Genomic DNA, 27,540 nt, shown 5'->3' on the forward strand with positions numbered 1-27,540 from the left:
AATTTCCACAGCCTTCTCATTTCTTCCTTTCTACCACCCTAAATATTCATTCTTCTTTAGTCAAATAATCATGTTTAATTTATAAAGTGTTTCATGTATATGTGTATGTGTGTATTTATGTATAAAACATGCTCTCACATTTACATATACTATTTGAAACTATGTAGTTTTATACATGTATGTGTATATCTGCATATCTGTATAGATCTATTTCTATATATCTATATAAGATATATATATATATTTGTGTAGATATATAGAGAGACAGATAGAGATGGATAAAGATATAGAGATGGATAAAGAGAGAAATATATCTCTAATATATATAGAGATATCTACATACAGCTATATCAATAAATATATGTATTTCTCTATGCATTTTTAAAGATATACTGTTAGAAATATCTGTAAATACATATGTGTGTATATCTGTCTATCTCTATCTCTATCTCTTTCTCTATATATATATCAGAATGGTATCTATCTATCTATCTATATCAAAATGGAGATCCATAATTGTGCATATAAATACTTACATATATATGGTAAATTTAAGATATATATATGTATATAATGTAGGTTGATGATGAAAGAAGTCTGTTAAAATGAGAGAAAATCCTGATGAAGCATAGTATTTGAAAGCATGTCTGTCAGCACAAATACCAGTACATAGCTTTTATTTGGATTAAGTATATTGGTATATTTTAAAAATATTACCATTGTGCAAATCAGTATTAGTATACATTTCATGTGATTAGTTGTTACAAGTAATAACATTATTCAGCCACCGACTGCATACATTTCAAAGATAATGCTTTTACTAGATTTAGTCCATGTGAAAAAAAAAAAACATTTTCAACTACTTAAACACAGTAGTTGTGACATTGTAAAGAGGGATTTTTCCTCACACATTCTGAAAGCAAAAGAACAAAATAAAGTTAAATGAACTTTTGAATAGATTGAACACTAAAGGTGAACAGTAAACATATTATAAAATATAATAAGCATTTTGGAGCAATGATTGACTTATAAATAAATCCATGTGAGCTTCAGCAAGTAAACTTTCAAATGAAATAGATATCATAAACCAGACTCAGAGAAATGTAATATTTATTTGAAGACTTGTTTGTTACTTAGAATTTAAAATGTTTTGACCACAGAAAAGTTAACAAGAAAATGGAAAAGGCTGAGAGTAGCATAATTTAAAGAATGCCAATTTGTAACCTACGGAAAGGTGTTTTCATACTAATTATAATGTTCCTGCTGTCACATTACCTTCAGCTTGAAGATAAGTCAGAAAGAGAAATTCGGCATCAACTGTGACAGAGTGGAACGAAAAATGCCAGTAAAGTGAGTTGCTGTTTAAAGCTATTTTTACTTTGGAAGATACACAAACGAAACATTCAAGTCATCTACCTCTTTTGTTTCTTTCATTTCTGATAAATACAATTATGTTGTCCTCCTTGATTTTTCTCCTTCCTTGATTAATTTCTTCCTTTCTAAAATGTATCAACCACATGTGACATAGTTGTCTTTCTTTGTCAGTAAATTCTTCAGGTTTGCTAGATACAGAAAGATTATAAAGTGGAGCAAGACCGTGATTCTGTATCTATGTGACGTTTTGCAAAATTACCAGTGGTGTTAGAGACCTATATATTATCCTGGGAAAAACAATGTGTTGTTACAAAACTTTCCAAAAAACTTTTTCAAGAAATATCAAATGCTGGATAAGGAAGCAGCTGGCACTTCCTCGGGCACAAGGAATCCTTGCTTGAATTTTCCATTCTCCAGCACACTGCTAATTAAGTGTGAACAGCTAAGTTGTTGGATTGCACATTTTTTTAATGCAATACAACTGGTTTAGGCTGGCACAATTAGCAGCATAACTGGTAGCTTTCATGCAGCTCCCATCTGGCCTGGCTCTTCTCCGGACATATAATATGGGTACTGTTGGCCTTGATGGCACTTGCTTAATGAAGAAAACAGACAGGAAATCAGCCAAAACCCCATGAAATACTAAGTGCTATTTTGGCTCCAGATACACAGTGAATTTTCATGGCAAATCATACACATGCAGAAACCTATTCTAAGTGTTTAAAAAATTATAGGAAATACATACACACACATCCAGAAATGAGAAGGCTAGACAAAGCCTATGTTAAAGATTTAACAAAAATCCAGATATATAATGATAAGGTGGATTCTTGTTGATTGATTTAAGAGATTGCAAGGGTAGAAAATCAGCCACTCCAATACCATTTTAAATCAGCCACTTCTCTAATTTTTACTGAGTAGAATTATTTTCTGATATTAATTAATTGATTAGCTAATCAATTAATTAATGCTGGTATTTGGGCTTAAGGGTGGTGTTTTACCACATGAGCCACAGCTGAAATTCAAGCTTTTTTTGTTTTGTTTTCTAGTTAATTTGAGGTAAATGTCTTTTGCACTCTGGCATTGAACTGAAATTCTCAGATCTAAGTTTCCTGGGAATTTGAGGATTACAGAAAAGAGCTGTTGGTGCCCAGTACTTTTTTTAAATGATAAATCTTGTACTTTTTATAAATAAATGACCTATGAAATGCACTATTTTATTTTGCATTGTACACAGTTTCCTTGTAATAAACATTAAATAACTAATTGCCACAACCAAACTATTATTTAGATAAAGCACTGGCATGAAATATGATAAAAACCTAATGGAAGAAAACTACTTCATCCCATTTATCCTAGGTGCTCCAGGCAATGAAGAGTGAGCAGCCATAGTAGACAAAGAGTCATTTTATGAAGAGGAATGGGTTTTCTGCCCTTTACTATCTGGGAAATATTTTCCCAGTTACCAACATTTCTGATCATTGTTCTCATTGGTAATATAGGAATAAATCAAACCATTATTTTCAAGATTAATGAGGTGAAGAATGTGACATGGATAGAAACATGCACTGTACATTGTGCACATCCAGAAATGCTGTACATACTAATGCTATGATAAATATTTTATTTCAGTTTGTTTAAAAATGCCAATAATTTGCACTTTCAGCGACTTACAATATATATAATATTTAAAAATTAAATTCAACAAGCAAAGATTTTCCCTAAAATAATAACATGTCATCTAATTTCTGAAAAGTACAGTATTACCTCTAACATAGGTGTAGAGTAATAAAAAGAATAAAAATTTGAGTATATCTATAATAATTACATCAAGTAAATATATAACTTCAAAGAGCTTTTTGGGCGACTTTTCCCTTTAGAGTCAGTTAGCATTTTGTGCATCCTACTTAATATTGGAATACTCGAGTACCTGGAATTCTACTGTTTATAATATTCCACATCTATATCTATGTAGCACTTAGTATATCTCTGCAATTTTTTTGTACAAATTATATTAATTGAACATCATCTTCTAGATTTTTCTTCTTTTGGTTTTCAGTTTTCCCAAATAAATGATAGCAATAAGTATGACTAGCATTTATTTATTTAAACATTCCATCCTTCAGAGACAGTTTTTACAGCTGATAAGTTCCTGGAGAGCTATTCACTATGTCTTTGGCTAGTGTTAGATTCATTTGCTATTGTTCATTGTTTCCAAGTTCCTGAAGTGCACCATGCTCCACTACCTTTCAGGGAGGCTTTCAAGTAAACTTTCCCTTTCTTGCCCCAGAACACACGATCTTGTGTCGTTTTAACCGCCACAATCTAGCTATATTTTCCAATATAGTCTGTAGTACCAACTGTAGTCTACCAGCATCTAGAAAGCCATTGTCCCCTTTCCATTGAATGTTTTAATATCTACCTTTATATAAAGTTTGGTCATCATTCATTGATTATTTGTTAACAGATTCAACCAGTATTTCTTACTGTTCCCAATGCAGGAAGAGAACAATGCTTTGTCCTATTACTGGAGAATTTAAACCTGAATTAGGTAATAGATGTTTATCCTTGAGTGAATTTGCCTAGATTCTGTTTCTCAGAGTTTTACCCTGTTCCTCATTCAAAATGGATAAATCCTGTTTCAAACCTTCTCTGTGGCCCGTGCATTAGCATATATGCACAGGAATAAATTGTTTTAAATTTTAATGATGTACTAATAACTATATTTAAGTCGGCCTACAGATATGTATTAAGACAGCATATTTCAAGGGACCTTATGGTCATTTTAGAGTTTCTACAAAATTTAACATTTAAATCATAGGTAACACCTGAAATGTAGACTTTTCATGTAAAAGTAACACAATGCACAAATGCTCTACAATGTAAACTTAACTCTAGGATTTTGTTTCATTCTTTATTTATGAAAGATGAAATCTGAGCAGTTTGAATCTTTTTGATTACCCATTTAAATTAAAATGTACCACTTCAAAATAATATCTTAGATATCTTTGTTCTCACAGTTTGGTATGCCCTAACATATAAAGAAATAAAAAATGACGACCTCTACCTGGAAGAAATTAGAACGTGGCTATCATATCACATTGCCATATTTAAGATTGTTACCTTGATGTGCAGATGCAAAAGTTCTATGCAATTTCCTAGATATGAGACTATTTTATTTTAATTCAATAATTTTAATTTAAAGGTTAAATGTTCTCATCTATTCTTGTGACTATATATTTGTATATCACAGCTACACCTTGTCTTTTTTTGTCTGCAAATAGAGGCTTTTTGTGTATAGAAGACTGTTTATTAAGATTTTTGTTTATTAAAGAGGAATAGTGCATGATGTGTCACAGAAAATATGAATCTTAAACTTAATATATTATTTCTGTATCATATACCCTAAAGTATACATTCTCCAAAAGACTTACATCTATAAATATTGGCTGCTTTCAAAAAATAGTACTCTATCTTGACAAATTCTTATATTTAAATAAATCAGTCCCAAACAAGAAGTATCAAGTCTAAGGAGACATAAAATCTGACTCTTTGTGAAACACTGAAATAAAATATCTTAAAGATAATCAAATCTTTGATATTCTTGATACAGTTTGTGATACATAAATATGAAATGGATATTTCTGATAACTGTGAAACCTTAAAAATATTACATTCATTATCACTTCTATCGAAGTAATATTTTTGAGAGTGGATCAAATTAACAGTGAGCAATTATAAATTAATAGTAATTTCACTAATTGCTTCTCACACTGTTGGTTAGATCAATAAATAAGTTTCTGGTACCAAAATACACAGTAATTTATGTCATTTAACTAAAAACTTAAATGTTTATAAATAGTATAGTTTAACCCAGAAATATAATTCAAGTATTACTTCAGGATATAAAATAAAAAGATCACAATGATATTGTCAAGGGTAGATGTTGTTTCTACAGGTCACCAACTACAGAAGCAATGACATGGTCTGAAAACATGGACACGCTCTTAGCCAATCAAGGTAAGATGCAAACCAAAATACCATTCTATTAGCATGTATTAATTGTAAAACTGCAAATTTTATGTGTTACATGCATTCAATGTGCTGAGATCAGATTCACCTCCCCTTTATTACTTTCTCTACAGAAAATACATCTTAAAATAGGACTCTAAAGTTTCTGATTGGCCAAATGGCAGAATATCTGCCTAATAATTTCAAGGGTCTCAATTCGATCAGAAATCTGAATTCCATTAATAATTCAAGTAAATGCTCTAAACAGACTCATAACTTTTTTTTTGTCAGTCGTGGGGCCTGAATTCTGGGCCTGGGTGCTGTCCCTCAGCTCTTCAGCTCAAGGCAAGCGCTCTACCACTTGTGCTACAGCGCTGCTTCCCAGACTCATAACTTTTAAGGTCCAAAGCTTAGAAAGAGAAATGGGTTTGTCTTAATATTTAATTGTGGATAGTTCATATATATTAAGGTAAAAGGCAAATAAGAGGTAGCAAGTAAGAAGCTTTTCTTTTTCTGATTCTCCTTGTCATTTAACATATAAAAACTGCTTATTGTGCAAACTGAAAGAAACGTGCAAACTCTTAAAATCTGAAAAATTTAAGAAGAACCTGTTTTACATAGCCTATAAACTGAACACACATATTTTAAGGAATATACACCTCAAATTATTCTCACTTTAATACTTACGAAAACATGTTTAACTATGTGTATAGTATCATGTATGAATACATATTTATATTTAATACAAAGTTGAATTAAGAAAATCTGGGCCAGATATAAACAAAATGTTCCAGTTATTGAGATAAAATATTGTGTTCAATGTAATCACAAATGTCTCTACAACTTCTGTTTCTGTTAGAACTGCTTGCATCAGTTCTATCTCAGCCATGAAGGAAAAAAATATTATAAAAATTGTGAAAATGTTTTATTAGTTTATCTATCTATTTATTTTAAGACTCCTGGGGATAAAATTCAGGGTCATGCATTTATTAACAAAACCCACTCCTATTTGAACCCTGTTCCTGGTCTAGCCCTTTATGTTTTAGTTAATGTTTTGTTTTGATTTTCCACATAGGGTCATGCCTTAATTTATCCTAGGCTAGCTTCCACTGTGAACCTGCAGTTCCTCTTCCCTGAGCATCTGGAATTACAGGCATGTACCACCATGCCTTTCTTGTAGAAAACATTTTCAGTGAGATAATGAGTATATTAATTGAATGAAATTTCCATTTAAAGTAATAAAATAAAAATAGTATGAGAAAATGTTGAAAAAGATAAAGCTGAAATATTTCATTTCTATTTATTTATATATAAATATAGACTGAACTCTCTAAAACATTAACATAAATAATCCATATAAATCCTGCAATCCAATTAATGACATACAGGAATGTTCATTGTTGCCAACTTTGGATGGTGGGCTTGTTTTTTTTCTCTTAAAGATGTAATCAATGAAACATACATTTGCTAAATCTCATCAGAGTATCTCTGCTGGTTATGATGTGGAGTTACATAGTGAGGGATTTCTATGAAGCTGAATCACTGAACAAAGGCCAAAGGCCTACGAGATCAAGGCAATCACTTTCCTTGCATAAATCCCAGGATTATCTATTTAATACTCACAGAAAGAAGAAAATGCATGTTTTTTTAACATACATACCTAAAGCATTCACCCAATTATATCGGTCAATTTGAACATATACTTTTCATACACTGACTGAGGTTGGGCCTTCTGAATCTTGTGGCTTTCACTTCCTTTGTTACCTATTCTGCTCACTATCCTCTGTTTCACCTAAGAGAGTTTACTAGTCCATCCCATAAAGCACTCTCAAACAATAACTTTAATTTCATACACTACACGCTTCCAAAATTATTTGCTACCTTTTAAAACTCAAGGCTGTATGTGTAGCTAGGCCCTGGTTTATGCCTGTAATCACATCTACTTTGAAGAATGACATCTAAAAGATTAAAGTTGGAAGCCAACCTGAGCAGAAAATCCCATGAGACTCTATCTTCAAAACAACTATCAAATAGTCAGGCTGAAAGTATGGCTCAAGTGGTAGAGTGTCAGCCAAGCAAGAAATCTGAGCATATTTGAAGCCCTAAGCATTAATACTATTGTACGTCATATTATACCAAGGAAGGAATACATTGAGTTCTGAGTAGCCTATATTTAAAACTGGAGAGAAATAATAATTAAAATAATTCAATTGGGGCTGGGAAGGTGGCTCAGTGGTAGAGCACTTGCTTTGCATGCATGAGGCCCTAGGTTCAATTCCTCAGCATCACATAAGAAAAAAGAAAAAAGCCAGAAGTGGCACTGTGGCTCAAGTGGTAAAGTGCTAGCCTTGAGCTGAAGAGCTGAGGGACAGTACCCAGGCCCCACAACTGGACCCCACCCCAAAAAAAATAAATAAATTATTAAAATTCCTTGATCTCTTCCCATTTCTCTGGATGCTTGTAGATTATCTGAAAAGGAGCTTTGAAAGTCTTAATGACACACATAAAATATTACTAGGCATGAATCTCCAATGTTTCCTGTATTACACAGCATATTTTATCTCTTATACATAAGTTTTAAAATGATTCTGTTTAGACCTCCCAAATGCATCATTGTTTGGAAAAAATTCAGGGAAATTTTTAATTGAGTGTTGCTAAAAGGAGTTTTATAACCTAAATCTGTGTCACAGGAAACTACTGGATGTATTTTTAAATGCAAGTTAATTAAATTTATATAGTACTTTCTTATTAATGACATCTGCATTCTCAAATGTTTCTACTGAGAATTTTAATAGTTACCTGAAATCTTTCACAATGACTTCTTGTTTCAACATTACTCAAAGAAACCAAAATGTTAAATCATTTTAATCCAATATTTTAGACACCTAAATCTTGTTCAAGATTTTTTTTCTTACAAGACTCCACTTCTGTTTCCTATTTAAAAACTGATGTAGCCGGACGCCAGTGGCTCACACCTGTAATCCTAGCTACTCAGGAGGCTGAGATCTGAGGATCACTGTTTAAAGCCAGCCAAGGCAGAAAAGTCCATGAGATTCTGATCTCCAATAAAAACCACTAGAAAACAGGAAGTGACTGTGGCTCAAGAGGTAGAACGTTCACCTTGAGCTGAAGAGCTCAGAGACAGTGCTCAGGCCCAGAGTACAAGCCCCACGAGCGACAAAAATAAATAAATAAATTAATTAATTAATTAATTAATTAAAAACTGGTATAGTTTCCTTTCCATTAACTTTCTTCTTTTATTTTCATTTTCTTTTGTTAATTTTCCTTATTCTCAATAGCTCCATAAAATTCCTTTGTCTCTATCTTGACTTTTGAAAGATTATGTCTCTCATCTTGAAGCCTGAGGAGAGCTGCTTTGAGTGTATGCACAGGGCCCTCCTAGCAGGTGGAGGAAAAAACTATCCGTGTTTTGGAAGGCAAATTCCCCTGAATGGAGCAAGAGGGTTTCCCTCTCCTAAACATGCACAGCCTCAGTCAGGAAAAGAACTGCCATGAAGAATGAGACTAGGAATCTGATTAAAATGGCTTTATCATATTGAAGAGGCCTAATCATTGGAGAGGATGGAATATGATCTTTCTAACCTGTTATCTAGTCAGAGATATAAATTACTCAGCCCTAATTAGCAAAACTAACCTTCTCAAGTAAATTTATTTCAGGGTACACTTTGATGAGAACAGCAGAGAAGGAAGGACTTAAACAAGTGCTCACCAGCAAGTGCTCAGAGCAAGAAATAAAGGCCTATATTTGACTGCAAGCAAGAAAAGGGAAAGATGAAACAGATAGAAATCACAGATTACATGACCTGCCTGTGGTTACTAATTTTTTTAAGCATATACTAACCAAGACAAAGGAAATAAGTGTTCACGTAAGAAGACTTATTTGTATGCTTTAGTTAAAAGTTGCCCAACAAATGTTCAGGAGCAAATACTGTGCAAAGGGTACATGGAAGGAGAATGGAAGAGGTCATATATTTTGATTAGGAAATATTGGGGAACAGCCTCTTTGTTTGCCTTACAAAATAAGATGCCTATTACCAAATAAAGAGAAGTATCCACATCAAATATCTCAATTACTTCTTGACTTAAAGATGATAACTGTCCAAGATAGTCACTCAAACCAGTAGGGTACAGCAGTGTCTCTTTTGTTTTAAGCCCAAACGAATACTTATTTTTGTGTGTGAGCTGTGGAGCTTGAACCCAGGGCATGGGTTCTATCCCTGAGCACTTTTGGCTCCACTTATGGTTTTTGAGTGGTTAATTTGAAATAAGAGTCTTACAAAGACTTTTTTTTTGCCTGAGCTCTTTGAAAGAAGATCCCCAGATCTCAGCCTCCCAAGTAAGTAGGATTACAGGCATGAGACACTGGTGCCTGGTACAATTTAATCTTTGAATACTAAATTGTTTCTTAGAGAAACACAGATATTTTACTCTGCATTTAGTATAATATCATTAATGTGGCTTAAAATTAGTGCAACTGGTTTCAAAAACAACCTACAGGAATTACTATGAGGTTACCGTCAAAAGTTTCCAAGTGTAATTACTAAACTTTTCATAACTTGAAAGAAAGTGTTCACTTTTCTTTGTGGGTGGAGTTAGTAGAGAAGATATATGTTTACATAATTTGTGTTTATGATTATTGATCAGAAATAAGATTTTTCTGAAGTTCAACACCAAAAGATGCAAATATTATATTATGTAGGTTAATCAATATTTACCAATGGTTGCTAAGGAAATGTTCAATGTACTAACACAATGTACTCATTTTTGTCATTTTATTGTTCTATATTGAACAAATATTTCTCACATATGTTATATAGCTGGTCTAGATGCTTTTCGAACATTTCTAAAATCAGAATTTAGTGAAGAAAATGTTGAATTTTGGCTTGCCTGTGAAGACTTCAAGAAAACAGAATGTGCAGAAAAAATAGTTTCCAAAGCCAAGAGAATTTATTCTGAATTTATCGTAGCTGATGCACCAAAAGAGGTAAGTGAAATCCTTCAGGAAACTAAAACCTCTTATCTCCTAACAGATCTGTTTGAAGATAGAAAAAGATTAGCTAAATGCATAACACTGAAGTGTAATAGAATCCTGTTTTCCAATGAAGAATGGCTGTAGTTTCCAACATCTACTATGTATGGGACACATATAACAACATTTTCTATCCTGGCAATACTGTTTTCAAGTGTGTGTGTGTGTGTGTGTGTGTGTGTGTGTGTGTGTGTGTGCGCGCGCGCGCGCGTGTGAACGCCCACATATGCAGGTGCTGGGACTTGGACTCAGGTCTTCTTGCACTCTGGCTTGGCATTTTTGTGCAAATCTGGCACTCTACTATTTGAGCCACACTCCCACTTAACCCATATGCAAACTTTTGAAAATTAGTGTCTAATAATTCCAAATAAATCACTCTACCTTCAACTTGTCAGAAAATCTATTTTTTAAACCTTGTTTTATTTAGTGATATATCTTTGTTCCTTTTGCAAATGGTGAATTGAAACAAACTGAGTGGTATAGTCCTCTTAAATATTATGTTTTAAAGTAATCCATGTGGAGGAGTAAAAGCACTTTCACTGTAAATTATTCAGTTTTAGTATGTTAGAAGATTCCTTGATTACCTGTAGTAATGTTGTACTCTCTACAAGGAGACCCCCTCCTTCTCTCCTGAATTTCTCTCTCTCCTACTTCCCTCCCATTTCCCTTCTTCATCTCTTTCCCATTCCTTGCTCTTCTCTCTCCCTTACAAAGTGCTCAATGATGGGAATTACACTGAACTCAGGGCCTTGTTCATGCTAGGCAGGGTATTTACCACCAAGCAATATCCCAACTTAATTTTACTTCCTTGGCAGTAAAATAAACCAAGAATTTGATACAATTATTACATAATTTGTATGACCTGAAGATCAAGTTAGCAGAAAGAGCTTTGGGGAAAATCTGGAAAGACATTGGAAACAGCTCCCACAAAAGTGTTTTATGTGGAATACACCTTATTTGCACTGTCATCTGCAGAATTAATACTATCATTGAACATTTCCATAATCTGCTTTTAATTGTAAACATAAAGTAGAAGCAAAGCTGTTTTAGATGTTTTGCCAAATATGTCATATAAGCAAGAAGTATAACATACAAATAGCAAGCAAACAGAAAGCCACATAAAAATACTTGCACCACACAAACTCATAATTCCAGGCACCTTTCCTACAAAAGTGAAATACAGATATTCTTACAGGAAACAGTTACTATAATTTCTGACTCAAAATTAGGATTTATGATTTGTGGACAGTTGTTTGCTTGTGGGGACAGATGATAAGAAGAGGTGAAATTCAAATATATTATGATAATTGGGGCATTAAATTATCAGTAGTCAAAATTAGATGACTGTTAATTACTACAATAGTTATTACTGTATTATAACATCAAGAGACACATGAATATCTGAGGCATGACCTGGAATTCAGGAGAAAATATCTTTAACTCTTATAACGTTTTGTACCCTTCATTTTAAAGTTATCATTTAAAATCAATAATTCTGAAAAAAGTATAAATGTCTATAAATTTGCCAAGGTGATTAATGTTCTAGAATATTAATTAATTAATATACCAAATTAATTAATATTCCAAGGTAATTAACTTCTGGAAATAGATTGAAGCCAGTCATAAGAAATTATATTTATTATGGTGTTACTGGTTTGAAAACCATTTTTATCCCTTTATTAGTTTACAAAATTAGCCATAATTATTTTATAATAATATTATAATCAAACTGTATTGAATATTTTCTAATAGAAAATTTAGTCTTTTCAAATGCAGCTGACTCAAAGTTACATAGTTATCTTGGCAAAAATTAGTTTTATTTTTTTAAACTTTCCTTCCAAATTAAATGTGTACATAGTAATGATTTAGCTAAATGGCATAATATTCATGTTTGTATATATAACTTTTATGGCTTTATATAAATTATCCATACACCTTTTTTCCATTACCAGTCCTGGCACTTGAACTCAGGGCCTGGACTCTGTGCCTGAGCTTCTTTTGGTCAGTGTGAGCACTTTACCACTTGCGCCAAAGTATCATCTCTGGCTTTTATGAGTACTTTATTGGAGATAAAAGTCTCATGCCTTTTCCTTCCTCAAATCTCAGTCTCTTCAGTAGCTACGATTACAGACAGCAGCCACTGGTGCACAGCTCATCTAAATAATTTTGATTAAATAATACATATTAAATAAGGAATCTTTTCAAGTAAAAATACTGTCCACTTGAAATGTTTCTGAAAGTGTCTCTCAGAAATGAAAAATGCGTTGAAGAAAGCATATGTGTTTATATACACATGCTCAAATACATAAGCATTCTCACTTCTATTATTTACAAAAAAATTGTTTCTAATTCTGGCATTCACCATTACATACAAGTGCATTTTTCAAAATATGTCTGTATAATCCTATCAGTTGTATGTTAAATGTACTGTAGCTCTTAATACATTGATTCATTATATTGATTTGAGTGTTCCCACAATGAAGTCATAGATTAGGAGTAAGATTGGCATATAAAACAAACTGTGTGATAATATGACCACATTTAAAGCTCATTATTATCACAGCAGAAAAGTTATTAAACCTTCCTGGAGATTTAGAGAGCAGATTTTACAGATTATTTCACACATAAGAGGTAAGTTGTAAAACATGTCATATTATACGTATGAAGAACAAAAGAAGAATTAATATCTCAGACTAGGAGCATATTGATTTAGTATCGACATAGGAAGTTTCCTGTTATTTTCCATAAATTACAAGTATTTAATATTTCAAAGTCAAGCAGAAGTATGGCAGATGAGATTGGATATGTAGACAATAATGGAAATAATGAAAGGAACGTACTTAAATTTATTGAGTAGTTTTAACAAGATTAGTTGATATAATTGAAATATAGGTTAAAAATGCAGTGTTTTCCATGAATACAAAATAATTTAAGATAATTTATATAAGAAAATTTACCTTTTCTCTATAGGCAATTTTAGTTATCTAATTAACTGTTACAAAGAATCTAAATTATAAGCAATTTCCATTGGCAGAAAATTCTACAATAAAGAACAATAACAAAGTCCTGTTATCTGAATCAAATTTACTTTTTTTTCTACCGATGGCTGTATTTCTTTTATCCACAAAACAGGTATCATAACACATTTTATTGATTTAACCAAGAAAAATATAGTTATACTATAGTGAATTTAGTGAATGATCACATCTGTAAACTATAATTACGATGGTTGTCAATTTCTGATCCTCTAGTCAGAGAACACACACAAGAGACAAACTTTTAGGTCTCTGTGAGTGATAATGGTTTCAACTATTTGTATGCTCTCCATTTTATGCCATCAACTTTTGTCTGGTTGAGACATGACTAGGGTATTTATTTATGGCAGAGGAGTAATCCTCATGCTTAAAGATTGCTAAACCTGGGGGCAAGTCTTGATGTCTTCCTTCTGTAATCTGTGGTGAACTATTTCACCTCTCTATTTTCAAGTCTCTTCATCTAAAAAGGCAAAAAATGAGACACTTTTCTAGAAGAGATGGGGAAAAAAAACAAAGAAAATATTGTTTAGGGTTTGCATCATGTAAAACAGATACTAAGAAATTTCAACCCCCCTTTTTTGTAACTACATTCAAATAGGCCATTGAATTTTATAAGAATAAAAACAACTGTTAGCTAAGTTCTATGAATGTTGGAAGGTGAGCAAACTTTGAATGTCATAATAGTATACATATCAAAATATTTGGAAAATACACTGGAAAAGATTGAGAGGAAAAAAGAGCAAATCACTGAGTGAATTTTTATCTGTGAGTTCAGGAGAAAATGGTACAAGGAAAAAAGATGGGATCATATGTTTTGACTAAATGCGTAGATGAGTAGCCTTTATTAGATGAGCAATATGTGTGTAAATCATCACTAGTTGTATGTAGAAGAACCTGGGAAGGTCAGAGCAACCACAGTGATTAGGCCCGTACTTAATCTTCCTTCAATTTGGACCACTTGTTACATAAAATTTGGAAATTATTAAGAAAATAATTTTAATTGGCTAACGGAAAAATTATTTTATAAAAAAAATAATATTTTAATATTTTCCTATGACTGGCATTTAAAAGTTTAGTGATGGGTTTTTTGACATTTTTCTTTTTGTCTTTTATTTTGTATTTCTTATGTTGTATTATCATGAAATAATTGTAGAAAGGGGTTTCAATTCAGCATGTCAACTTATGTGTGTAAGAAAATCAATGAATTTATATTCTCTTTAATGTTAAAAAGGAAAATGACCAATGCAGAGGGAAAATACATGACTAATGGGAAAATTTTGTAGTCATACTATAAAATTACGAGATAATTTCAAATCATAGTAGTGTAATGATTTTAAAAACATTAATTTAGGGTGAGGAATACAACTCAATCTTAGCATACTTACCATAAGCAAGGCCTTGTGTTCAAACTCTACCATATGTGTATTCTATTTTATAGTAATATGAATCCAGGAATATTTATTTATAACATTAATGTTAAGACACAACTCATAAAAACTAAATTTTATACATAAAATATGATATAATGGTTCTCTAAAGGGCATTTTGAAATATGTGTCTAGCTATTATCTTTAATGAAATATAATATTTATTACTGATTAATATTTTATTTACCCTCAGTATATGCATATCATGCACCTGCTATTCACTTCCTCATCTGAATAAAATCTGGCAATAGTGAAAAGTTCCTTCTAAGCGTGAAAATATAAAATAAACTTGCACCACAAGTTTGTTTTACTAGGTGGCTCTCAGTAAGGAAATATAAACAAACAACAAAAGTAGAAACTGATTCCGTTCAAATGAAGCTTTTAATCTACAGTAGAAATAATCTTGACAAGCTGCATTAAAATCTAATTTGATTGGAAATAAACTTTATAAAAATAGCACTACTGGCAGTTGGGAAGGTGGCTCAGTGGAAGAGTGCTTGCCTTGCATACATGAGGACCTGGGTTTGATTCCTCAGCACCACATAAGCAGAAAAAGCCAGAAGTGGCTAGCCTTGAGCTTAAAAGCTGAAGGACAGCCCCCAGGCCCATAGTGCAGGCCCCACGACCGACCAAAAAAATAGGAGTACTGAAGATAAAACATTGAAGTAAAGTATTTTAAATAAATTTGGTTGAACCTTCTCTCAAGGAAAATAGATACTTGAAATTTTGATAGAGAAAAGCCTATAAACTATTCATTTGTAGTCACTCTTTGTGTTACTCTAGTAACAATGTCTATTCCCCAGTTTCTTCAAACTGCAGTTCCCCAGTGTGTTAAAGTTATTGAGAGACCTTCTTCCCAGGTAGCCACTTGTACACCCTTAGCTATAGTCAGATATGACTGTCCTCATTCGTTATTTTCCTAAAGTTTTATTTACTAATTGAAAATTTGCTATCTCCTGTCTGTTGTGCATTATGCTGGCATGCCTAAAGATATAGACAATCATAGAGCCTGAATAGATAAGCTAGCCATCTTGGTAGGAAGACTCAAGCTATAATAAATTGCAGTAAGCTTTCATAAGTGTTGTGATGAGAAAATACCAGATAAGATTGCATTAGGAACAGAAATATGTCTGGGAGATCAAGAGATTATACATGTATCTCAGAAGAGGCACTTAATAAGCATGCTGCAGAAATATGAATATAAAAGAGAAATAAGGGGAAGAGAGATGGATAGAACACATGAAGAAGAATACTGCCTAGATTAGTGCAGTAATGAAAGACGTTTAGTGATGTGTGGCAGAGCACATCTTGTGGAAAATAAACCAATGGATCTCAATGATTCCTGAATTTTAAAAATTTTATTGTCTAAGTGATGTACAGAGGGGTCATGATTGCCTATGTAATCATAGTGAGTACATTTCTTTTCAAACTTGTTATCCCCTCCCTCATTTTTCTCCCACTTTCCCTCCCTCCCCCAAGTTGTACAGTTCATTCTCAACATATTGTCTTGTGAGCAACAAAAGGGTAATACAAAGGACAAACCAATGCAACAGTGATTCCTGAACTCTTATTCCATCTCAAAATTTAAACAAATCTTTAAAAAAAAAAGAGGTAGTATGGAGAAGTAAATGAGAGGGGAAGCAGAGAGACAAACTTAAAACTAAATAACCTGCAAGAAATACGTCCATTGCTATCATGTGGGTTATCTCATTTTATCTGCACTTCACTATCTTAGGAGATATTACAACCATCCACATGTTTCAGATAAAAAATGAACCACACTTTTGAGATAAAATGATGAGGTCTGCAGTCATTAGAATCCATGGAGAGGGAAGTCTTAAATTTATGCTGTTAGGTTTTGAATTCCTTTCCCTATACCTACTACTCATTCTTATGTTTTTGTGATACAGCCTGTGATTCTTGATATGTGTGCTAGAAGCAGAAAAATAAAATATTCTGGTCACTTAGAATATAGCCTCTCTCTCTCTCTCTCTCTCTCTTTTTTTTTTTTTTTTTTTTTTTGGTCGGTCATTGGGCCTGAGCTCTGGGCCTGGGCGCTGTCCCTCAGCTCTTCAGCTCAAGGCTAGCACTCTACCACTTGAGCCATAACACCACTTCTGGCTTTTTTTTTTACTTATATCGCACTGAGGAATAGAACCCAGAGCCTCATGCACACAAAGCAAGCATTCCACCACTGAGCCAAATTCCCAGCCCTACCCTGTTTTATACACAAAACACTTTTCATTTTGTTTCTAATTTATATAAACTTTTAAACAATAAATCCCAGATTTATAAATGGCATTAGGAGCATAAAAGTTTCAAGAGTGTTTCTTAAAATAATCTGCAATATCATTTGTTCTTCAAAATACCATCTATACCTTTAATTAAAACCATAAAACTTTGGTGTTCTTCAAACTCCTTTCTATCTTAGTGTCACTTAACCTTGGACTACTTTGTTGGTTTTGGAGAAGTAAACCAGTCAATCCAACTGCCTTTCAGCTGTTCCTGAATAGTTGTGGCATTCAAACATCTATTCATAGCAATCTGTATACACTGAGATTTTCTATGTGTCATCTCCTTTATGCCACAGAGTGGGAGAGGCATCTGGTTTCTATTGAATCCCATCTTTATTTTGACTACTTGTCTAATTAACAAGGTGCTCGTGAGTTCTATTTCTTTCCTTTCTCTTATGTCCTTCCAGATGTGAGTACTACCACCCAACTGTGTCATTTATTTTTGTCACCAAAGCCAATGCTAACAATTGCATACAGTTCCTTCTAGATGTGTTTGTTTCAGAGTGCTACTTTCATCTTTAACAGCCAACTTTGTATTTCAGTGTATAATTTGTCTTTAATGATGCCAAAAAATAGAGTGATACAAGACATGCTCAGGTGGCTCACATCTCTAATACGCTACTCAGGAGGTTGAGATCTGAGGACCACAATTTGAATCCAGCACACATAAGAAAGTCCATGAGACTTTTATCTCCAAATACTCACTAAAAATTAAAAAACCTGTGGAGCTGGGGCTCAAATTGAGGAGTACCATATTTAGGTAAAGAGCTTATGGACAGCACCTAGGCCCTGAGTTCAAGCCCCAGTACCAAGACAAAAAGAAATGAAAATGAAGTAATATAAAAGGGTCAGAGGTATTTAAATAGAATTAGATCACTGCAAAACATGATTCTGGATGGCTTTTCTTTGAATAATAATTTTAAGCTCAGTAGTGAATAAGGCCAAAGATGATGCTTGCTCTCTTTTTCTAAGGTATTTTACTTATGCATGCACACATCCTTTGCATAAACACCATCTCCTGCTACACTATCCATTCTAAATGAGGAAAGGCTAATTTGAATGTGGTAGCACAATTGAAAATATTTCCTTCAAATTATTTAGAAATATATAAAGCATAATGTAGGGTCACAAGAGTGTCAAAAGACATGTTTTAAAATGTATTATTTCTGCAAAAATAAATTGTTGAAAGCCAAAAGAATTGAAAAGTGCTGGCAGAGAAAAAAATGGAATGTGTCTTTATAACTTTTAGATAACAAAATCATCTGAGAATTAAAATATTCTGGTTCTTTATAATAAAATTGTTTTGTTTTTTGTTTTTTTTAACTTTTCAGCAAGTACCACAAACAACATTCAGGAAGTAGACATTTCTGGGCAGTGAACTGCTGTCTGTGTCGGCTGTGTCAGGGCCTTTTCAAAACTGACAGGATTTAAAAGTCTCTAAACGGTTGTGGTGACATCTTGGCTGTCATTTCAAAAGCAGCACAATCTTGGATTGTGTTCTCTGATTGGCAGTATAGTTGTCACCGATATGGAGAATGATTTATGACTTTTTGAATAATAAATAAAATGATCTGTTTCCAAAGTCCTTGAAACTAAATGGGATCTTTACCAAAAAATATTTAAAAAGTAATTGTTTATATCAGTAGTAAGACTTTACTTCAGTTGGTACAGGCTTCAGCCCATGTGCAGAATCTAATTGATTAAAATGCTCAGCAATATTCACACATCTTTTAGTTCAGGTTTTCCTTTTAGCTCATTCAGTTGGAAAGCTCAACTTTTACATATCCACTACTTATATGGTCATGTCTTCAGTATGCTAAAAGGTCAATATCTCATCTGGCTTAATATTTAAGGTAGAAATGTATCCAGGATGATTTTGCCAAAATAATCACATTTGGGATGAATGTAAGTTGAGGACAGAGTTTATGTAAATATCTCCAGAAGTTTATACAGTTCAGGAGAAGATAGATAAGAAGAAATATAAACTCTAACATTTGTCACTTATTTTCCTTTTGAAATCTCAAACAAATGCAAATAAAAAGAGATGAGGCAGCCTGGATAGCTTATTTTTGTATGTCACCAGAATAGATTTCCAACTAGCATGTAACAGCATTTATCACATCCTATTAATCAAAATGTGTGTATGTGTGCATGCACACGCACAAGCATGCATCTGTGTGTCTGGGTTTGGAGCTAAAAACTCAGGTCATGAGCTATGCTATCCCTAAGTTTTTCTGATTAAAGCTAGCACTCTACCACTTGAGCTACACCTCCACTTTGGCTTTTTTGGTAGTTAATTGGAGATAAGAATCACTTACTCTTTCCTACTTATAACCCAGCATATACTATAGTAAATGGAGACAGTTCTCATTTATGTTCTGTTTATGCTTAATCTCTTAGTGATCTCTATCCCTTCACCTCTGAAAGATCATCTCAAACTGATCAAAGGAGAGTCATCTGGTTTTCCATTCAAAACCTCTTCTGTCCAAGTATTTTCCATCTCAGGGAATAGCGATTCTGGCCTGGGGTTCTACCTTGATCATTGGTAGATAGCTCTTCATAATTTCTTCACTTCTCATTCACTTCCTGGCACTTTCTATAATATGTTTGAATATATATATATATGTATATATATATATATATATATATATATATATAATTAATTCTGCTTTTCTTAAAAACTTTCTTTCTTATACATGCTCAGAAGTACTGTTAGAAATTTTAGTCATCACATTCTCTTAACATATTTAAATGGTACTCCTTTCCTTAATTTCCTACAATATTACCAAATGTCCATTCTGATATAGTTTCCTAATTTTTCTTTCTTGTCACTTGATAACACCACACAGAAAATAGTTACATTTCCTTTCAAGCATGTATTTACATTATCACCTTAAAATCTTTTCATTTATAGCCCCTTATAAAGGCTATAAAGTTCTACAAGATCTAACAACTTATTTCACTCACAATTGATCTTTCCCTCCTTAAGCTCCACAGATATTATTGTAATTTATACCTGTATTGCAAGTCCCTTTTTACATATGCACCATTAATAATAATACTTCAGGGTCAGTTTAACCCTCATTTCCTTCTGAAAAGCTTCCTTCCCAACAGCATCTGTTCTCTTTTAGATTGATTTTCCAAATCTGTCTTCTAGATAGACTTCAGTATTATCTATGTATCTTAAGTTTCCATCATACTGTTAAGCAACTGCTCAATAAACACCCCACATAAATGAATTTAAGGAAGACTATAAGCAGAAAATAGTTACTTTTCAGATATGTGTTAGACTATTCACCCCAAAACTGGGAAAATCATATTAATAAGTAATATTAATTATATTATGTTCATGTGTGATATACACACTGTAGTCTATGAGGATTTAGTACATTGGTATTGATAATCAAATAATAGTTATTGCTTTAAATTTAAAATAATTTATTTAAATATCCTTATGATTATCTTAAATTTGAAGTCATCATTTAGAATAATTTACTATTAGAGAAGACAGATCAGAAAGGACAAAGGAAAAATAAAGAAAAGAAAAGGTGGAAGACAAATAGCAGTGGTTCACAATTGTAATTCTAGTTACAAAAATGGCTGAACGTTTGAGGTATGGCAGATTTCAGTTCAAAGCAATCCTAGGCCAAAATATCAGAAAAAAATGTTGGAGGGGTTAGAGATGTGGATCAAGCATGTTGTAGGCCAGCTGCAAGCAAGAAATGAGAATGTGAAGCTCAAGGTTCAGCTCATGGTAATTGCACAAATTGGAAAGCTGAAAGAGAGCATGTGGAATAAATATCTTCCCTACAAATTGTCCTAAAGATGTGTAGAACTAGGGAAAAGACAGAAAATGATCCTTAGATTAAATCATATCTTAAATTATTGAATTGCCTTTGTCACAAACCTTTTATTGATCATCAAAAAGATTCTTTTTTTATTGTGAAAATAACATACAGAGGGGTTACAATTACCTTTTTTGGTCGATCATGGGGCTTGAACTCTGGGCTTGGGAGCTATCCCTGCACTCTTCAGCTCAAGGCGAGCACTCTAACACCTGAGCCATAGCGCCACCTCTGGTTTTCTAGTGTTTTCTTGGAGATAAGTCTCAAGGACTTTTCTGCCCGGACTGGCTTTGAACCGCAATCCTCAGGTCTCAGCCTCTTGAGTAGCTAGGATTACAGGCGTGAGCCTCCGGCACCTGGATGGGTCATCAAAATTTAATACTTAAAAAGAATAGAAGTTTTTCTATCTGCTTAAGCAAGTAACCAAGTATCTTGATTTTAAAACTGAAATAATATATAACAAGAAAATTGTACAGATTATTCTGTGTTAAGAGTATTCAATTTCAGTTAAATCATTGAGAGTGACAAAAGCTATGAAGGACACAGTCATGGGACCTGAGGGCTTGTAGATGGTGAAATGTCGTGATCAAAAGCTTCAGGCAAAAATTCACTTTCAGCATAGCATAAACCAGCTTCCTGGCTGCTGCAAGAAAATGCACAAGTTGATTTGGAAACAACATTTAAATCAGAAAGAATCTGAAAATTCCCACGTAAGATGTTAAAATTTCATATCACAAAAATAATGTTTTAGCTGGGCGCCAGTGGCTCATGCCTATAATCCTAGCTACTCAGGAGGCTGAGATCTGAGGATCACGATTCAAAGCCTGCCCAGGAAGGAAAAGTCTATGAGACACTTATCTGCAATAAACCACCAGAAAACTAGAAGTGGTGCTGTGGCTCAAGAGGTAGTGTGCCTGCCTTGAGTTGAAGATCTGAGGGACAGCACTCAGGCCCAGGATTCAAACCCCATGACCAACCAAAGGAAAGAAAAAAATGGGTTGTTAGTTGAATATTCATATGTCAAAATTAAAATTTTGGTGAAAATTGATATAGTAATACTGCTTAAAGTATTTAGTAGAAAGGATGGTACGAAAGCATCAGAAAAAGCAGGGAAGGAGTTAACTATGGAATTATTGGAGGAATAAAAGTGAGATTTAAAAAGATCTTTGTGAACCTGAAAGATCAAAGATACAATATCTTACATACAAGTATACACCTTCAGTAAGTAAACAGAGAAGAAGGCGGTATTCAAGATGACTCTGTTTCTAGCTTGTACAAATTGGAAGAAAATAATGGCATTTACATAAACATGTGGGTGTGATGTTTGTCAATGACATAAACTGAAATGCCAAGATACATCTTCATAAAACTACTGATTATTTCCTGGAAACAGTGAATCTGCTTATCTAGAGCTGAGGTTGGCAGCTCCTTGGTAAGAAAAACAGGCAAATTAGAAAAATGTAGGGAGCAAGTGTGAACAGGAAGTTTTTTTATATTTCAATATCATTATTATGATGTTGAAACACAATCGTTTTCTTTAAAATTTTAAAATGATACTGAACAAATATAGAAGTATTTCTCCTCTTGATTTCATGACACATATTTATTGGAACCTCATGCTAAATATTCATGAGAGATATTCCAAATGGAAAATTCTCTAAGTAACAATATCTGTTGAGAATTTCAAAAAAACTAAAACCACAAGTAAACTCTGAAGGTTAGATTATATTTATATTTAGTCTTAAATTGGGAGGAGACTTACCAGAGATTTAAATATTAAGAAGCAATTGTGAGGCAGGTGGGAAGGAGGGAGCGATAGTTTGGGGGAAAAAATGTACAGTTTGATAGGAATTGTCCAGGTTTATTCATTCCTCTATCTTCAGCCTGTCTTTATCTATCTATCTATCTATATGTAACATTTATATATGAATACATAAATACTCTGTATGTGCAATTTATTCTCAATATACTTTTTTATCTCTCCTGCCACTATCTTTGCTGACAGGATAGAATTCATTTTACAAATATGTCCCATCATCATTATCATTATCATCATCACCATCATTTTAGATCTAGTTTCTACAAATGAGTAAGAACATACAATAGTTGAAATTTTGATCTTGGCTTATCTGGCTCAGCATGGTGATATCCAGTATCACTCATTCACCTGTTAATTATATAAATTCACTTGTCTTTGTCCAGCTCTCAATCAAAATTATACTTTATGTCACTCTTGGTTGTTTCCCCAAATATAACTGGACTATTTAAGAAAAATATAATAGATACTAATAACTGTAAATGAGATAAAAATGAATATAACATGTACTTCAATTCTTGTAACTTCTAACTCAGGAAATATCAGTAGACAAAAGATGATGAAGCAAAATCTCAGAAATATTAAAACAGATCACCTACCTCATCCCATGGCTCACGCCTGTAATCTTAGCTACTCAGGAAACTGAGATCCAAGGCTCGCGATTCAAAGCCAGCCCAGACAGGAAAGTCCATAAGACTCTTATCTCCAATTAAACACCAGAAAACCAGAAATGGCACTGTGGCACTAAAGTGGTAGAGTGCTAGCCCTGAGTTGAAGAGTTGAGAGACAGCACCCAGTCCCAGGATTCAAGCCCCACCACTGACCAAGAAAAAAAAAAACTCACCAAAGGCTACCAAGGTCAAAATTAATTTATGAAATTTTTTAATGATCTTAAATGATCTATGTCCATGCATGGGCAAGTTTTTTTTCTAGTTTTTTTTTGGAGGGCAACCTTATCGGGAATTTTGATGAATGATCAAATATTGAGATCAAATGAATAAAATTACAAATGTATGAAAGGTCACTAAGTATCTGAAATCCCTAAAGAAAAAGAAATTACCTATGAAATAGAGGATTTTGATGCTTCTTTTCAAATTGACTTTTCTTTTTTCCTTACTTCTTTCTAGAATATTTTGGCATTTCATATCTTATACATCCAATAACAAACTTGAAGATGTCTGCAATTAGTCTTCTGTTATACACTTCAGAAATTGAATATCCATCATACAGCAAGTTAATAGCTGAAGCGAAATTTAATTGCAATCCTGTCTGTGATTTAAGTTCATTTCTTTGCAGCATAAATGGTCATTTATAGCCTTTATTTCACTAGACCACAAAATTCTAACATTTTTATCATCTCTCCTACTTGTCCTATGAGATTTTTATATTCTATTCAGCAAATATGTATTGATTTCCTATTATGTGATAGGTATTCTGCTAAATTCTGGGAAAGGGTGATAAATAAGATGTAGCACCTGTCTTTGTAGAACTTGGAACTGTAAGATTCAAATCCTTATACAACTAGTGAATATTTAGAGTTTAAATAGCTTCTCTTGAATAAGACATTGCCTGATTCTCAGGCTATTCTGGACTAAGTATAGAGTTAATCATTTACTTCATAATTGGACTTAGAAGCCGGGCACATGTGGCTCACACCTGTAATCTTAGCTACACAGAAAGTAGAGACTTGAGGATCACAGTTCAAAGCCAATCAGGGCAGAAAATCCATGTGACTCTTATCTCCAATAAACAAGTAAAACAAGCCAGAATTTGAGCTGTGGCTTAAGTGGTAGAATGATATCTTGGTGAAAAGAAGCTCAGGGATAGTGTCCAGGCTTTGACTTCAAGACCAGGGACATCCAAAAAAAAGGGGGGGGGGGGCTTAGGGGCATTTTATCTATTTTTCAGATAAATAGTGAGATCCATTAGTGCATATTTGTTACATACTGCTAGGAATATTTATTGCTGGCAGGAATTCAAAGGACAAGGATATATATAGATATATAGAGATACTGATATAGATTCAGGGATATAGATTTGATCTATAGCGTCTGTAAAAGTGGATAAAATCAGTGAACAGAGTTTCATGCAAAAGGAAACAAAAATAGGAAAAACAGTGATACAGGAACAGCAAGGCAAGCTGTGGAGAATAGGAAATGTAGACACCTCTAGTAGATTCTCAATTTTGTTTTGTCTACTGACAATGCATTGTAGAATTCAGGCCAAGGACTAGAGAAAGAGGATGAGAAGGAAAAGACATTTAGAGACATAAAGAATACTGTTTACATCTTCACTTTACCTAAATCATAAATAAGGCTTTACTTCTGCTATTGTAAATGCGACTCCTCTCAAACTTGGAAAAATAATTGAGCCATGGGTTTGCTCTGCATTCTAAAAACTGAATTCATGACTTTTCTGCTGTTTTGCATTAGATTAGCGCAGTGTTTGGGAAATATTCAAATGATATAGATGCATACCCATCCAAGTGAACTGTGCATTCTCTGACTAAAGGAATCTGATGACATGTAACCTTATTTTCCACAGATTAACATTGACTTCAGTACCAGAGACCTTATCTCAAAGAATATCGCTGAACCTACTATCAAATGTTTTGATGAGGCTCAGAAGTTAATCTATAGTCTCATGGCCAAAGATTCTTTCCCTCGATTTCTGAAGTCAGAGATTTACAAGAAACTGGTGACAAGCCAACAGGTTGGAAGTCATAAAAGGTGGCTCCCTTTCTTGTGAGAAAGACAAAAAATAAAAAAGAAAGGTAAAAGAGAAAGTAAGCACTACACATAAAGGATAAAATGCTTTAAATATACAAACACAATACAAGCTTTTGGAAGGGTTTAGAAGTCACTTTTTATTCAAACAGAATTTTTATATATAATCACATCTGAAATTGTACATCACTTGTTTGGAACTTATTCATTTTATCAGATACTTAAGAATCCGCTGTGAGAGTAGAATGTTTATGGAGATAAATACACTGTTGACCAGAGTGGATATTCTTATGATTTTATAAATTCAAGAATCTATCTTTATTGTGGAGTGGGAGGCTTTTTAGGATCTGTACAAGATTTCAAATATCATTTGCATTATTCAAAAGTTTTACTTCTCAAAAGAGAGAAAGTCTGAAACAAAATACATCCTTCTGTCTAGTGTATTCAACTCTTTTTCTTCAACTATTTCTTTAAATAGGTCTTTTAGTGTGGTGGTTATCCAATGTACTAGCTCTAAAAATAATTAAAATGACATTTTACAAGAATATATGCACATTTTTATGTATGCCAGAAAATAAAATTGTAAAACATACTACTAGTTCAATTTAGTGTCACCACATGAACTTACATATGGAAAGGGACTTGAGGTTGGGGATTATTTGTTTTCTTATATTAATAGCTATATAAAACAATGAAATCAGATAGAGCATCACAAATTCTTAAATGGTAAACAGCATGGCAGTTTATGTTCCATAAAATAAAAGAAAATCCAACATTATCCAATTGAGAGTTAAGACTGTATTTACTCATTTAGCATCAAAATGCTTTCATAAAACTAAAGTGTTTTAAAAAAATTATATCTAGAGTTTCTAAAATTGTTTTAGTATATGGGATTATCATACATACATTTTATTGATATGAAAAATATATTCAATTCATCTATGGTTGTATTTTAAACCCTTTCACACAGCTTTTATTAAATGATCATTACTCTTTCCATTTTGAGATTGAATATAAAAAAACTGATGGAAAATTGCACATCTTATTTTGTCTCCAAAAACTATCTATTTGATAGACAAAAAATGTTCTCCTCCTCATCATGAAAAACAAACATTTACGTGCATGCAAATAGAATGCTCCCTGTAGATTTGCAAATTCTTTAAAGTACAACACACTAGAAACTGGTGGGAAGGACTCAGTATGAATTTAAAATAGAAAGTTTTCAGTATTTACTCTGGAGGCCCCAATTTTTGTCTGCATTTCAATGGGAATTTTATTTTTATTATAATAAGTCAACCTTTGAGGATAGGAGGAATCCTAGAAATTATAATCACATTCCTCTTTTTAAAAAATGAAGTTACATCTCAGATCACACATCTGTGTTTGTCCCATACTGCCTCACCAGCACCTTTTCCCCATTTGTTTTGAAATACAAGTAGTCTCATTCCCAGCTGAGAATTGTGCTGAAGTCTAAGAATCTAAATTCCTACCCCGGCATGTTGCCTTTGTATATTTTTAATTTTCTTTCAGTAGGCAGCTTGCAAATTCTTTTGTGTTATCACAGAAAACTCTTCCTCTTAATGATAGCCTCCAAAGCCTTCCCTAATGATGTGAAGAAAGCCATAAATCTTTTGTTCACCGTCTAGAACTGTAGATGCTTAAGAGTGCCTACTACTACAGCAGCTGACAGAATGTTTGGTTGAAAACGGGCTGTTAAGTTGACCTCAAAAAATCCCAACCAATGACCTTCATTATCAATATCTTCTTCCCATTCCTCAACTTACTCCCCATCATGAAACATGATTCAAAGTTAACAATTTAATAACTAGAAAAATAAAACTATTGCAAGATTGTGGAAATTAAGCATTTTCAGTAAAATATGCAATGTTATTATGTTTGTGTCTTTCTTATTCTTCATGTTAGTTTATGTTACTAATTATCATGAGTGATATTATACACAGA

General features: G+C 33.1%; 1 protein-coding gene across 1 annotated transcript; it reads left to right on the forward strand.

The window, feature by feature from the left end:
- The first annotated feature begins 1,257 nt into the window (after nucleotides 1-1,257).
- On the forward strand, nucleotides 1,258-25,600 carry Rgs21 (regulator of G protein signaling 21). The gene is made up of 4 exons (XM_042674640.1): nucleotides 1,258-1,350; nucleotides 5,318-5,394; nucleotides 10,224-10,390; nucleotides 25,397-25,600. The coding sequence occupies exons 1-4, from the start codon at nucleotides 1,340-1,342 to the stop codon at nucleotides 25,598-25,600; spliced, it is 459 nt and encodes a 152-aa protein (XP_042530574.1). The 5' UTR covers nucleotides 1,258-1,339.
- Nucleotides 25,601-27,540: the final 1,940 nt, after the last annotated feature.

This window comes from Dipodomys spectabilis, unplaced genomic scaffold, assembly GCF_019054845.1.
Source record: "Dipodomys spectabilis isolate Male_0828 unplaced genomic scaffold, ASM1905484v1 ptg000019l, whole genome shotgun sequence".
In the NCBI taxonomy this organism is placed as follows: domain Eukaryota; kingdom Metazoa; phylum Chordata; class Mammalia; order Rodentia; family Heteromyidae; genus Dipodomys; species Dipodomys spectabilis.